This window comes from Eublepharis macularius, chromosome 16 (genome assembly GCF_028583425.1).
Source record: "Eublepharis macularius isolate TG4126 chromosome 16, MPM_Emac_v1.0, whole genome shotgun sequence".
Lineage (NCBI taxonomy): Eukaryota > Metazoa > Chordata > Lepidosauria > Squamata > Eublepharidae > Eublepharis > Eublepharis macularius.
In genome coordinates this window covers 49,122,953-49,136,873 of record NC_072805.1, presented here as the reverse complement: position 1 = coordinate 49,136,873, position 13,921 = coordinate 49,122,953, and the positions used below count along the sequence as shown (strand labels likewise).

At 60.6% G+C, this 13,921-nt stretch overlaps 1 protein-coding gene across 1 annotated transcript in view; it reads right to left on the bottom strand.

Moving 5' to 3' along the window:
* Positions 1-131: 131 nt before the first annotated feature.
* PMFBP1 (polyamine modulated factor 1 binding protein 1) overlaps positions 132-13,921 on the bottom strand; it is a 78,200-nt gene continuing 64,410 nt past the window's right edge. Inside the window, exons 7-26 of the mRNA XM_055000284.1 lie at positions 9,925-10,167; positions 9,616-9,834; positions 9,326-9,526; positions 9,099-9,221; positions 8,901-9,027; positions 8,608-8,765; positions 8,285-8,531; positions 5,573-5,762; positions 5,278-5,431; positions 5,019-5,186; positions 4,771-4,938; positions 4,517-4,684; positions 4,267-4,425; positions 4,014-4,181; positions 3,820-3,882; positions 3,083-3,192; positions 2,708-2,782; positions 1,604-1,697; positions 952-1,022; positions 132-355 (exon numbers count right to left, since the gene is read on the bottom strand). Coding sequence (XP_054856259.1) covers positions 298-355; positions 952-1,022; positions 1,604-1,697; positions 2,708-2,782; positions 3,083-3,192; positions 3,820-3,882; positions 4,014-4,181; positions 4,267-4,425; positions 4,517-4,684; positions 4,771-4,938; positions 5,019-5,186; positions 5,278-5,431; positions 5,573-5,762; positions 8,285-8,531; positions 8,608-8,765; positions 8,901-9,027; positions 9,099-9,221; positions 9,326-9,526; positions 9,616-9,834; positions 9,925-10,167 — 2,964 coding nt within the window. The 3' untranslated portion in view covers positions 132-297. The remainder of the gene's footprint in view (positions 356-951; positions 1,023-1,603; positions 1,698-2,707; positions 2,783-3,082; positions 3,193-3,819; positions 3,883-4,013; positions 4,182-4,266; positions 4,426-4,516; positions 4,685-4,770; positions 4,939-5,018; positions 5,187-5,277; positions 5,432-5,572; positions 5,763-8,284; positions 8,532-8,607; positions 8,766-8,900; positions 9,028-9,098; positions 9,222-9,325; positions 9,527-9,615; positions 9,835-9,924; positions 10,168-13,921) is intronic.

Here is a 13,921-nt window from a genome sequence, read left to right as displayed (position 1 = left end):
GGGGACGACTGGTTTCCAGCTAATGGATTGCTGCCAGGAGTGGTGCTGGGGCCTTCTACCCATTCCCCGATTCCCATCCCCAACCCCCATTTCTGCCCAGTCATTCCATTGAGTCTTTGGGGGAAAGCAGCTCAGCACCTTTCCTGTTTATTGGCATAGTATTTTGTACAAGTCCATTTTTCTTCAAGTCACATGATTACAGCAGATGGTCCAGTCTGGACCCAGTTGGATCTGGTACTGGGCTTGGCAGCTGCCCGTAAGTGCTCTTTTCAGCTGTGGCCAGCAGCAGGCCAGAGGCTACGGTCGATCCCACTTTGTGGCGAGGGCTTTGCATCGTCTCCAGCCTGCGCACTGACTGTGAATGAAAGGCAAAAAGTTTGTGTGTGTGTGTGTGTTGGGGGGGGGGGCATGGCTTTGATGACTGGCTTAGCTACTACCCTCAGCAGCAGGGGGAGTAAAACGAAGGTTAATATTTTATTTTCTGTCCTTGCAGAAATTTAAAACACCAAGCTAGAGGCAGTTTGTGTGAGTGTTTTAAGAGGAGGAGAATTTTTTTGACAGTGTGGAAAAACTGGAGGCTGGCAGGGGGAAGTTGTCCTGAAAGGCGCCCCTCTTTGCCTTCTCTTTTCTATGGTCGCGGCTCCCCCCCTTGAGCGCATGAGGCTCCATGCAGCAGGAAAGCACCCTCTCTTTCCCCGCCTCTCTCAAGCCCGGGGCGGAGGAGAGGGCCCCAGCTCTCAGGAATCCCATTCCGGCCCCATTCAATAGCCCCTTGGGCTTGGGAGCTGCAGGCAGCTGGTGGCACTGGGCAGCTGGCACCTATAGGTGGTGACCCGACCAGGGCTGTGCTCCTTTGCCACTGGGCTGCTAGCAGGGAAGCAGGGAAGACCCTTCTCCGTATCCCACGCTGGCCTCTGCCTGGGTGAAGAGGAGGGGTGGAGGAACACTTACTCTTCCCTCGGGAGCAGGTGCCACGGCTGTCTCTGGTCCTCGCAGGAGTCCCAGGTATTGCAGCGGAGAGCCTGCAGCACATGGGAAGGCACGGAGCCCACATGCTTTTCAGGGGTGGGGGGACGGACGAGCCAGTCTGCACACAGCCATGCCTAGTGGTCACTGCTCCCCTCTGCTGGCTGGTCCGTTGGAGGCTTCCCCCAAGGGGGTTCTAGTTAGCCCCTTGCATCCTGTGCTGCTGGCGGCCTCCTCCTCCTCCTCCTAGGGCTTGTCACTGGAGTCCTCCCCTCCAGCCCTGCTTCATCAGCCCATCCAAACCCCCATGAAGGCACTACTGGCGTGACAACAGTTTGAGGCGGGCACCGTTCTACGAGTTCTTGGCGAAGGCTAGACTCTGCATCAGCACGTAAGACTCCTGCCAGCCTTTCTGCCAAGGATGTCTGTAGCTGTGTGTCCCCTCCCCCAAGAGAGAGGTACGGGCCACCAGCTGCCTGCTTTTTCCGTTTTGAGGCAGTCTAAAGCAGCAAGGGGACGCCCTGCTTGCCAGGTCCCCTGCCCAGCCATGGTGGCAATGGGCATGAGCTGTATGCAGCTATTCCCCCAGTGGGGTGTACCACGGGGCATGCAGCTGTCTACATCACCTCTGGCTCACCTTGAGGCGTTCCTGCTCAATGCGCCATTCATCCACTTGGTTTTTCAAGCGCTTATTCTCCTGTTGGAGTCTCTCTGTTAATCCCTGGAGATGCCTGTAGAGAAAGCTTCCTTCAGACTGTGCACAAAGCTCGGGGCAGGAGCAATGTTTCCCTGATCCCAGGGGCAGAGGGTGTCCTTACATCAGGGTTCTGCCCGGCTGCAGCTGGAGGCAGGCCTTGAAGCAGCTGCTGCCAGCAGGACCATCTTGGGGGTGGGGGTGGGGCTCCAAGAGGTGGCCAGCACTCGCCCCTTTTGCCCCAGACCCCCAGGACCTCTCAGCTGTAGTGTGCTCATACTCAAATGTTTGTTCTACCTTCAGCCGGGAAAACCTTCCCGCCCCCCTCATGCACAAGGCAAGGGCACCCCCAACCCACGAGGGGCTCCCTCCTCCCTCCACGCCAAGGCTACCTTTCTGTTTCCTCAGCCATGCTAGGACATGGGGGCTCTTCAGCGGCAGCGGCCCTCTCGCCAGGGCGTGGTGCTGCTGCTGCGGCTGCTGCTCAGGGCAAGCTTGCTGGGGCGGAACTGGCCTACCAGTAAAGGACCCTGGGGAGGGGAACGGTCTTTGGCGGCAGGACAGGCAGGAAGGCAGGCTGCAGTGTGGCGGGGGCAGCAAGGAGGGGCGTGCCCCTGCTGAATGGCTCCCTAGACATCCTTCAGAGCATTCATGAGGAATTACTTGATGACAAACACGGTGGTCTTAGAATCTCTCTCCCTTTGCTATCTCGAGTATTGCTTTGATTGGCAGCTGCCAGCCAGCAACCGGAATGGCTCGCTTGCCACTCCGTCGAGGAAGTGTGAAGGGGTCACGTGACTGCATTTGTCAAAGGACATCAGATCCCTTCTGCAGATTGCAGGAGGCAGGCAGACATACTGCATCTTTGCGGCTCTCTTGCGGAGCCCCAGAAGAATTTGCTGTTGAACGCTGCGTAACACCTCATTTGCTTTGGCGGCTTCCTCGTGCGGCAGGGAGCACCTCTTCTCCGTTTCAGCCTCAAGGGAGGGGAGTCAGGGCCCCGGCCCCAGGGAAGGCTCCTCAGCAGACCAAAGTTACCCCACTTACTCTTTTTCACCTGTCAGCTGAGCAATCTGTTTGATCTGGTCTCGGATCTTGTGGCCCAACTGCTCGTTCACCTGCCTGTCAGGAAAGTTGGGAGTCGGGAAGGAGCCCTTCACTCCCTTCCCCACCCCCGCTCCAGGGATAAGAACCAGCAGATGCTGCTGGAGCCGCATGAGCACCCCGAAAGGCTGTGGGGGTGGCTAGCTCCCTCTTCCCTTCTCCAGCCTGGAGTGACTCTATGGCCTATCCCAGTGGTCCTTCGTTCCAGAGTGTTGCTGGGCAATGCAGCACGAGCTTCTCTCCGCTTGCAGGCCCAGCGAGGAAGGTGCCTGAGTGGGAGCCAGGCGGCCTGGCCCACAAGGACTGCCTGCCACTCACTTTTGCTCCTTGACCCACTGGCTGACATTGGCCACCATCAGCTCACTCTCCTGGTGCAGGCGACGGCCGTCAGAACGTGCTGCCTCCAGCGAGGTCTGCAGGGTTTCCACCTGCCACAGAAGAAGAGAGATGGCAGAGTCCTAGAGGGCCCCCAGAGCTCATCAGCAGGGCCTCTGCAAGCTCAAGACACCCAAAGACTCTAGGGCAGCTTTCCACAGGCCAGAGAGAAAGGGGCTGGCCCCAGGGCCTGTTACAGTCAGCCCCAGATCTCCTGCAGATGAAAGGAGAGGACAGCAACAAAGAGGCTGGGGTTAGGCAGGTGGGAGGTGAGGAAACACTGAGCCAGAAAGACGTCGCGTCGTGCATGCGCACAGCCCGCCTTTCTCACCAGTGGCGAGCCGAAGTCGCTTCCAACCTCATTCTCCCCTCCTCCGGTTTCCCTTCACCAACCCCTTACAAAGTATGTAGGGCTGAGCGTGACTAGCCCAAGGTCACCCACCAAGCTCCAAAGAGAGTGGGCCCTTGGCCTGGGATCTCCTTGATTCCAGTCCAACAATCTTCATCACTACTCCACACCGGTTCTCCAGATGCCCCCAAGCCTCTATCCAGCTTTGCCCTGAGCCCTGAGTCGGCTGCTGGGCAGGGTTTCATGGGTGGAAACTGGAGAGCAGCAGCGGTAGCAGAGAGGGGCCCCTCCGTGCCCTTGGGAGGACCTTGCGTCTGGGAGGAGCTCCTACCTCCTTGCTGGAGACGACAAAGTTCTGCCGCAAGAGGCTGAGTTCATTCTGCAGCTCTCCTCTCTGTCAAGAAAGCCCCAGGGGAAGAAGAGCATGAGCCACAGTGGAGGGGGGAGCGGGCTCGTGCCCCTCGAGGCTGCCGCGACGTCCCCGGAGGCACTTAGCTGCTGGGCCAAGCCACCCTGCCCTCTCACCTCCTCTGCGGCAGCGTGCCATTTCTCCTCCAGTGCAGCCAGCTCCACCTTGAGCACCACCAGCTCCTCGTCTTTGTCGGCCAGGGCCTGCTCAGCTGCCCGGTGGTCCTGCTGCCAGTGCTGCACTTGGCGGTCCATCTCCCCCAGCCGCTCCTCAGAGCAGCAGGCCTGTCAGAAGGGGAGATCGCTGAGCCCACGGGCAGCTCCGCCCGCTGGAAGGCGGCCGGCCGGCCTGGGCAAAGGCGCTGCTCACCTCCTCCTGCTGCTGCCTCTGCAGGGCTTGGAGCTGGCCTCGCAGCTGTTGTGTCCGCTCCTGGCACGCGGCAAGCTCTTCTTCCAGGTGGTCCTCGTGGTGGCGGCTGAGCTGGAGGTCTGCCTGCAGGCAGGACACCTCCCGCCCTCTCTGCTCTAGCTGCCAAGGAGGCAGGGGAGTTGGTAATGCCCAGCTCTCCTGGCGGCAGCCCTCCCAGAGGGGCCCAGCCCCCGTCCTCCTCTCGCCCTACCTGCTCCAGAGCTTCCTTCTGGCTGGCCTGGCAGGAGGCGAGCTGCCGCTTGAGGTCCTGGGCAATGTCCTTGGCTGCGGCCAGGCTGTGGCTGCCCTGCTGCTCCCTCTCTTGCGCTGCATGCAACTCGGTGTGCAGCTGGGCCAGAGCTGCCTCCTGCTGCAGTGCCTGAGAGGGGAGACCATGCAAATGGTCACCCTGCAGAGCCGCTGCTGCCTGGGAGGGAGGGAGGCGGGCCATGGGGCAGGACTCACCTCTGCCGTCTGCTGCTGCAGCTGGAGCCGCGTGTGCTCAAGGTTCCCCTGCGCCACTTCCAGCCGAGCTGCCTGCTGCTTCAGCTGCTCTCGCAGGAGCCTGTTATCTGCCTCTCGCTCCGTTAGGAGGCATTGCAGGTGCTGGCCTTTCTGCTCCTCCTCCTGCCACTGTCAAGGGGCCGGTGACGGTCAGCCGCTGTGGGACTCAGGCGCCCCTGCCCCTCCGGCCTCCCTGCCCCGTAGCTCACCCTCTGCTCGCTGGTCTGGAGTTGTTGCTGCAGGCCCTTGCGCTCATGAGCCAGCCCCGCTGCATGCTCCTTGGCTTGGAGCAGCTGCTTCTCCAAGTCGTCCTCCCGGTGCTTCTGCTGGCTCACCTCAGCATGCAGCATCTCCAGCGTGGACTCCTGCCGTTGCACCTGAGGGCGCACACAAGGCTCAGGCCCCAGCAGGCCCTTCGGCCCTCCCGCCCCGCCCCGCCCCTCCGTGGGGCAGGCAGAGCTTCCCCACCTGCTGTTGCAGCCCCTTCAGCCCCTCTCTGCTGCTCTCCAGTTTCAGCTCCAGCTGGGTGGCTGCCTGCTGGTGCTGCTTGGACTCTTGGGCAGCTGCCTGGTATCGCAGCTTGGACTCACTCAGCTCTTCCGTCAGCTCCTCCAACAGGACTCTGGGAGACAAAGAGGGCTAAAGGGAGGCCGAACTCTTCCCTGGGCAGAGAGCGTCCTCTTCTCAGGGGCCCAGCCCAAGAAGAAAGCCCTGCTGCCTCCTTGCCCGCACCCCAGTCTGCCCCAGGCAGGCCCAATGCTACCTCTTCTGCTCCAGCTCCACTTCAGCACCGGCGAGCCTGTCCTTGAGGGCCTGGAGCTCTGTTTCCATCTGGCGGCCAGCCTGCATGTGATGCATGACCTCAGCAACGCGCTCGCCCAGCTCTTCTTGGGCATGGGAGAGGCTGCTCTGGGCCAGCTGCACCAGTTCTTTCTGCTGCGCCAGTTCCTGGGCTGTGAGGCAGATGAAGGGCTGTCACTGCAGAGCACTTGTGGGCAGGGCTCATTTTGAGGGGGAACGCACAGGAACGCAGTTTCGGTAGTTCTCCAAAGAGGTCTCAGGTCAGGTGGCCCCACCCACCTGACTCTCGGCCATTTTGGGCCCATTGTGGCCTGGATTGGGGCCAAAATGACCAGGATCGGGGACGAAACCGCCAGGATTGGTCCCGAAATGGCCCAGATTGGGCCTCTGGTGGGTGGTGGATCACTCTCCCGCTCAGCAGCAGCCCGATCCTGACCATTTTGGCCCCCTTTGGGGCCATTTTCAGCCCCCTTTGCCATTTTGGGCCCAATTTCGGCCCTCAATGGCCAGGATTGGGTCCAAAACAGCCAGGATAGGTGATGTCAGGGGGTGTGGCATACGCAAACCACTTATGCTAATGACACACTTCCGGTGAGGGCAAGGGGTGTGGCGTATGCTAATGAGTTATGCTAACGAGTTCCTGCCGCTCTTTTTCTACGAAACGGCCCCTGCTTGTGGGCATCAGCAGTACGGCCCATCTGTTGAGGGGAGGAGCTGCTAGGCCCTGTTTGTAGTCAGGGAAAGCTTCCCTGCTTGGCAAAAGTGCAGGGAGAGTAACCCAATGCGCCTCACAGGCATCTCTTAGCGTGGCACTGTTTCTGTGGATGGCGCAATTCCATTCTGTTCTTCCACACTGTTTTTGAGCAGTGGAGGGGGGGCCTGCAGGCAGAAAGGCAGACGAGAAAGGTACCACCCAGCTTCCCATCAAATGCACGCTCCACAGGAGGTGGTGCTGGAGGGACTCTCTCTGCTTCAGACGTGCAGAACTACAGTATGCAGTGGCCATGCAGACCGGGGTGGGGGTGGGGGGCGCTCCCCGCAGCCCAGAAAAGCAGGTCTTTGCACAGCATGAGATGTAGGGATGGGCCAGCAAGGCTTTGGGGGCCGCCTACTGAGTCAGGGGCCAATGCGGAAAGCGTCACAATCTGTGGACCCAGACAGAGAGGGCGGGGGGCGGGCGGGAGGGGGCATCACAAGTCAGAAATACTGCAGAATAAATCCATGTGGTTGGAGACCATAGAATCCTAGAGCTGGCAGGGACTCCAAGGGTTGTCTATTGTGGTGGCTGTTGTCATTTATAGTCCCGCCTTTCTCACTGAGACTCAAGGCGGATTACACAGTGTAAGATTAGTACAGTATCGGAGCTGCTCCCCACTACCCAGGGACCCGACCCCAATGCCCAGAAGTCCAAAAACCTCCAGGGCCCCGAGCCAATCTGGCCTGGAGGGAAATTCCTTCCAGAGCCCAAAGTGGCAGCTTGCCACAGTAGGAGTTGAGCAGCTCTGCCCTCCCGCTAGCGCCTGCCAAAATCCAAATCTCCTCTTCCCACAGTAGCCCCCCCCCCACTCCCTTGCAATGCAGTCAGGGTTACGCCAAGACAGATGCAAAGTTGCTGGTATCTAGTGCTATGCAGAGGTACACAGGACAGGCCTTAAGGGTGGGAGGGAATTTCCTCTTGCACTCTCACAACTACTAATTTAACACTTGAATGGCTGACAAGCACAATTTGAAAATGGTGAAAGGCACTTCAAAAAATACGTTCAAAAATTAGCTAAGAGCAGTTTCAGATCTTGTTTTAAAACCTCTTTGTAGCTCCCAAGCAATGTTTCTAAAGCAGCTCAGGAAGCAACGAAGGGAAGTACCCTTGCCCATATCAGGGACGTTCTTCTGGCATGCTGCTTATGGCTCTGTCTGACCCAGGACGCTTCCCCCTGAGGAGCGCTCTGCAGTCGATCACACGGCATTCCTCCTGCACGGGATCAAGAGAGTAACGAGAATACCAACAGGGAGCTTCACTCCCTTTTCACCCTTGGGGGTAACCGCTGGGGCTCCCTCTCTGGCCCTGCTGGCTCCTCTCTGCTGGATCTCTGTGTTCCCTGAGAGCTGCTCGGGCTAAATACGGAAGGCCTTCCTCTGAGATGCAGAAGTTTTAGCCCATCAAAAGCTTCTTCCCTGTAAAACTAACACCCTTTTTTATTTCTACGGATGCTTCTCCTGAACGGAACCTCGGTCACGCCAAGAGTTTTTGTGTAGCAAGCGGCTGAGGAGTGCCCCATGAGTTAGGAGAGGGCAAGAGGAAGGGCTCCCTTCCAGACACAGCCTGACAAGAGCTAGGAAGACAACATTTGGAGCTTGGCCTGCAGGCGTCTGGATGCCTTTGCTTGCATCGAATGCAAACAGGCACCCGGAGGAGCCTGCCCCCCGCCCCCCCAGCCCAGCCCCTCTGCACAGCTACTTGGCCGAGGGTCCCGGCAGGCTGGAAGTGCAGAGAGGCAAAGGGACAGGCTCCCGTTTCTGTCTTGCATCGTACACGCAGCGAGTGCTTTCTGAGCCTTTGTTCATTAGCTGCCCGGAAGACGGTTGGGCAAAAGACAAGCACTGCATATTTGAGCCCCAGCACACTCTGGTTCCCCCCGCCCCCCCCCCCCAGCCTCCTCCTCCTCTCCCCTCTCACCAGCTTGCCGCTGCTGCTCCTGGCTCTCCCGCAGACTTTGCTGCAGCGCCTGGGCCTCTGTGCGCAGAGAGGCGCCTTCCCTCTGGCTCCGCTGCAGCTCCTGCTGAGCTCTCTGCAGGCTGGTCTCCAGCTGCTGGGCCCCAGCCCGCTGCCGGGCCACCTCCCGCCCCTTCTCCTGCAGGGCACTGCGGGCACGCACCATCTCCAGCTGGGATTTGCGCAGGACCTCGTCCCGCTTCTGGATGGCCTGTGGGAGGAGGGGAGAGGGGCTCAGCAGAGGAGGCCCTACCCCCTCCCTGCCCGCAGCTGGCAGAGGGGCTCACCTGCTCCTTTTGGGCACACAGCTGCCGGCACTGCTGCAGCTCTGCCTCCAGCTGCTGCCCCCGCTGCTGCTCCCCTGCCGCTTCCAGCTGCCGCCTTTCCTGCTCGGCTGCTGCCTCCAGCCGCAGACCCTGGACTTCCAGCTCTAGGTGAGCCGCCTCTGAAAGAAGACATCAGCATAGCATGGCAGGCGGCAACGTGCCTGCCCACCTGCCTGCTGCAGGCAGTGAGTGTTTAGACTGGGCAGAGGTGGCTGTCAGTCAAGGCCAGGGATGGGACTGTGGCTTGCCCGGACCTTGCCTGGCGCAGTTCTTCTGCTCTGCCACTCTGACCAACTCCCGCTTCAAGTCTCGCACCAGGCTCTGGTACTCCTCCGCCTGCCGCTGGTGCTCCGAGTTCTCGCTTTCCACCTGCAGGAGCTTCTATAAAGGCAGACCAAGTCAGCCGTTGGGCCCTGGAGATCCTCCCTCCCCAATGGTGAGCAGGCGCCTACCTGCCGGAGGGTCTCCGTGTTGATGACCTGGCTTTCGTAGCTGCTGTTGCAGTAGGTGTGGGAAGCCTTGTAGTCCACGAAGTCCTGCTGCAATGCTGCCAGCGCCTCTCCTTGGTCCAGCAGCTGTGGGGTGCACGGAGCGGGGTGGGGTGTTGCCTTCCTTCTCCCGGAGAGCAGAAGCAGGCCTGCCCCCTCCCCTCCCCTCCCCTGGAGCCCCTGGCTAGGACCTTGGTGTGGCTGGCTGCCAGCTGCTCCTGAAGCTCCTGCACGGCCTCTTCACGCTGGCTGGTGAGGTGCCGCCCCTGGGTCAGCTCCTCCCGGGCCCCACGCAGCTCCCGGGCCAGCCGGGCGATGGTGCCCTCTGCTTGGCAGCACTGGCTCTGCAGCTCTTCCTGCAGGCTCCGGGCAGCCTCCTCCCTCTCCTTGGCCTGAGAAGGGCACGAGCAGGTCAGAGCCAAGGCGGCAGCCAGCAGAAGCCCCCCCCCCCCGTTGCCACCCTCTGCCCCCAGGGCCGCACCTGGCTGGCCAGCTCCTCCAGACGCTGCACCTGGCTCTCCAGCTCCCCGGCCCTGCCCAGCGAGGCCTGGTACTTCTTCTTGTAGAGGCCCAGGCTGCTCTCCAGCACCCTGGCACTGTGTTCCGCCTGGGCCAGCTGCTCCTGCCTGCGGCGCTCCTGCTCCTGCTGCTGGGAGAGCACCGACTCCTGCTGCTGGGTCACTTCCTCGTAGTAAATGAGCTGGGAGTGAGAAGGGAGAGGCTCGCGGGCTGCGGGGGGGGGGGGGGGAAGGGTGCCCGTGACCCCCAGCTGTCCGAGGGTGGGGCTCACCTGCTCCTTGAGAACCTGGCACTGGCGCAGCAAGAGGTCCAGGTCCAGGCCTTGCTGCTCCACGGTGCACTCGCGGGCCTGCAGCTTGCAGAGGTTGTCCTGGTTGCGCCCTTTGCAGACATCCAGCTCCTGCTGCAGGCGCTGCAGCTTCCCTCGCAGCTGATCCATTTCCACCTGGTGGGCCTGCTGGCTGGAGCTCAGTTCCCCCTGCAGCTGCTCCAGGAGGGCTGCCTCGCCCTGGCCCTGCAAGTGGCGCAGCCAACGAGGGTCAGCCAGGAAGGCTCTGCGGAGGGCTCTGGAGCACTCCGACTGCCAGCCCTCCTGCCACAGAGCCAGCAGCAAAGCCCGGCTGGGGGGCAGCCAGCCCACACAAGGCTGGGAGCGCTTGCTTCCCGCTAAAGGAGGACAACCAAGTCCAGGGCCACCCCTCACCCTCACTGAAAGCACAGGGAGCAAAGTGTGGCGGGCAGAGCCAGGCCCACTCTAAGGGGCCATCCGGGGTGCTCTGACCTGGCGGAGGGGGGCCTGCTTCTCGTGCCGGAGCGGATGGATGACCCGCCTCTGCTCCACCATCCTCCTCTCCTCCTGCACATGCCAAGAGTCCCACAGGCTCCTCTGCCGCCTGTCCTGCAGGGGGTGAAGTTGCCCCCGGAGGCAGCTCCCTTCAGCCTCCTTCCTGGTGAGCTGCGGAGAAGGAGGAGGTGTCCTCGCAAAGCTTTGTGCAGCACACCCCCGGGGACTCTTCCCTGAGGCTCTCTTGGGCTAAGCCCCAGGGGCATTAGTTGCCAATATAGCTTTGAGCTGCAGACCTATCTCAGAAATAGCCTGGCTTCCAGTCTTCATGGTGCTGAGAGCCAAGGGGTTTGCCCAACCCCAGTTTACCAAGATCAACCTGTGTGGCAACCAAGCACGGTCCGTGCCTAGAAGGGAAACATTCAGGCGGGGGCATGGCTTCCAGCCCTTGGGCTGGGGTTCCTTCAGTCCCCTTTACTGCCCCCTAGAGCCTCCAAGCGGAGGGCTTCCCTTTGCCCAGGGGCTTGGGGAGGGCTGGCCTTGGGAGCTCCACTCCCAAATATCCCCTCATCTGTCACTCACGACCCACCCTCTCCCACAGCCTTCAGACATGCCCACATGGACACGGATGCCTACCTGGGAAAGGAAAGGCCCTGGCTGAGAACTAGTCTGAGGACCAAGGGAATTCTAGAGACAATGCCTAGAACTTGGAACCTTCCTTTCCCCCAGCGTGTGTGTGTGGGGGGGGGGGGCGGTTTTGCAGCAGTAAAGGCAGCCCAGGAGGGGGCCAGTCTGCAGAGGCAAGGCAGCTGCGCCCTGTGCCAGCTGCTGGAGCTTGGCCTCCATTCCAGACAGCTGAGCCTCCTGCTTCTGCTCTGGCGGTGGCTGAGGCGAAAGAGAGCCAGTCCCCTTGAGAGCACCTGGGGAGAAGCAGCCCCACGAGGGGAGGGGAGAGCAGAGCAGGGCACTGCCACAACTCTTTACGGAGCGCAGAGGAGTGAAGCAGCGGCTGGCTCTCCTGCTTACTTCTGCTCAAGCCCAGTGGGGCACAGGGGGAGAAATCCCTAGGCACACCCATGCTGCTTCCAAAGGAAGGCCAACGGCTCCTCTGCCCTGGGAAGATCTTGGCTTGCAAGACCCTCCTCATGTAACTCACAACCCGTGGCAGCTGGCTGGGGCACTCCTGAGCTCCAGGCCAGAACAGACCCCCTTCTGGCTGGTCTCCCAGTCAACCAACAGTGCCTGGAAACACATGACCACCACATGCCCCTCAGCAGCCAGCCCCTTCTCCTGGGATGCACGTTCCTTAGGGACAGACTGAGCACTCCTGCCGGAGTCTTGTCCCGCGGGAGGGCGCTGTCAGCATGTCATACTCTGCAAGGCCCTGTGTACTGTTTGACTCTGGCGAGAAGGGCTGAAGCTGCTCTCTGACTGGGATGTGACAGTCCGCACTTTCTGCTGTTATCTGCGTGTTTCCTCTTTAGCCTGGGAAGCAGCGCCTCACGGCCCGGAAGTTTCCAACACATCATCTCTGCTTTGTCCTGCTGCTCATCTCTTGAACGTTGCCGTTTCCTAAAGGTGGGGATTAGGCTGCGCTAAGAATCCTATAGATGTTATGTGCTTGTAGAGAAGAGCCATTCCTGGCAAGGAACGCAGTAGGGGCCTGATTCTAGTAGCTTATCAGTAAAGTGCTTCGACTCAGGCAGTCCCTGGACTCGTGCAGTGAAGCCTTTGAGAGCGACTTGGCAGATGCTTACAGGCGCCTGCTCATTCACCCTCAGGGCTTGGTAGGTGGAGAGGCACTGCTGGGAAGAACCAGGGGAGCTGACCCCGCCATTCCATTCCGAAGGGTCTCAGGTCCGGCTCTCTTACGGGGGGGGGGGGGGCGGGTACGTCTGACGTGCCCGTTCCCCTGGGACAGATCCCCCCTTCCCTGCCCAGCACACTTGGATTTCTCTACCCCACCAGAAAGTTTTCTCCAGGGATGGAAAGAAGAGATTCCAAAGAAGCGTGCAGGCCCAATTTCTCTCCCCCACTCTCACAAGGTGTCAAGAAAGAAATCGGAGCGAGGAGCCCATGCTGAATTAAATGCCACAACCTGAAAGGGATTCCCCTCAAGAAAAGGCAGAAGAAAACCGGGCCAGCAATCGCCTCCTGAAAGAAAGACCCTGCAGCCCCCTGGCCTCAAGAGGCACGTCCCCTTCCCACTTCCCGTCTGCTCAGAGCTGTGAGGGAAACCCAGGAAACTGGACGTGCCAAGAGAGGTCCACCGGGAGGGGGCCGCCGAAGTGGAGAGAGGCCCGGAAGCATTGGGGGCCAAGCTGACCCAGCACCCCCCACCCCACCCCAGGCGGAGGTGGCAAGAACGGCCGACTGCTCCCAAGTCCGAGAGATGCCAGTTGAGGCCAACTCCTTTACCAGAGGCAGGTGGGGAGGCGGGTCCCTCTGCTGCCACCTCAGCTTTGAGAGCCGCATGGCCACTGGGCTCGTGTGCTCTCGCCAGCCAGCCAGCCTCCAAGGAACAAGTTGTCAGCAATGAGGTTTTAATCCCGTCATCCTGGCCAGCAGCAGCAGGGCCAGCAGAGGATCAATAGTGTTTAGACAGCCAAGGCGAGCCCTTTCCCTTCAAATGCTCTCGATCAATAGCAGCTTCCTCCCTCCCTCGGAATGCAAGAGGATGCAGAGCCAGAGATGGCCTGGCCTGATCAGGACCCCAACGGCAGGCAGGCAGGAGGCAGGAGGGCAGGCGGTGGCCCTTGCCCCCACAGTCCAGGTCAAATGGAGGCATTTCACACCCAGCTTTTATACCCGGCTTGGACCACAGACCCCCCCGGTGCACAGTGGGCAAGTCAATCAGCATTCACTGGGGCATTTCATCCACCCTCCAGGCTATACAGGGAGCCTGTCTGTTGCCCAGCCCTGGGACCAAAAGAGCAGGCAAAAGCTCTAGACTGCCTGAAGCCGCACAGGAGGCTGGAGAGGAGAGCTGCTCTGCCCTGGATGGTTGGGCCCTGGTTTCCCACGAGCAGTGAGATCTCCCAAAGGGACACATCTTCTCCGCAGCCCCTGTGGGGCTTCTAGTCCTGGGAGAATGGCTCCGTCACAAGCCAGAGGCACTTCACGTGCCTCCGAGGGTGAGGTTCTCTTCAAGTGCTGCTGCAATCACAACGGGGCCCCACCAAGGAGTGCCATCCCCAACAGCGGCTGACCCAATGCCGGGACTTCTGCCCCCCTCCCCAGGTTCCTCCCCCCCCCAGGCAAAGGCCAGTGAAACCTTCCCCATGCCTCGCTTTATTACCACCTGTCGAAATGTCCTTCCTTCCACGGGACTGTTAAGGGAAACTCCACACTGTTGCCACGTTCTCTCAGGGGCAGAAGCTGCTTCTTCTCTGCTGCTTTCTGGTGTAACACAGTCTGGCAAGTGGTGGGAACGGCCCTTTGGACACTGACCGCGAAGGGGCCCTTCTCCCTCTGAGGGAAGGAG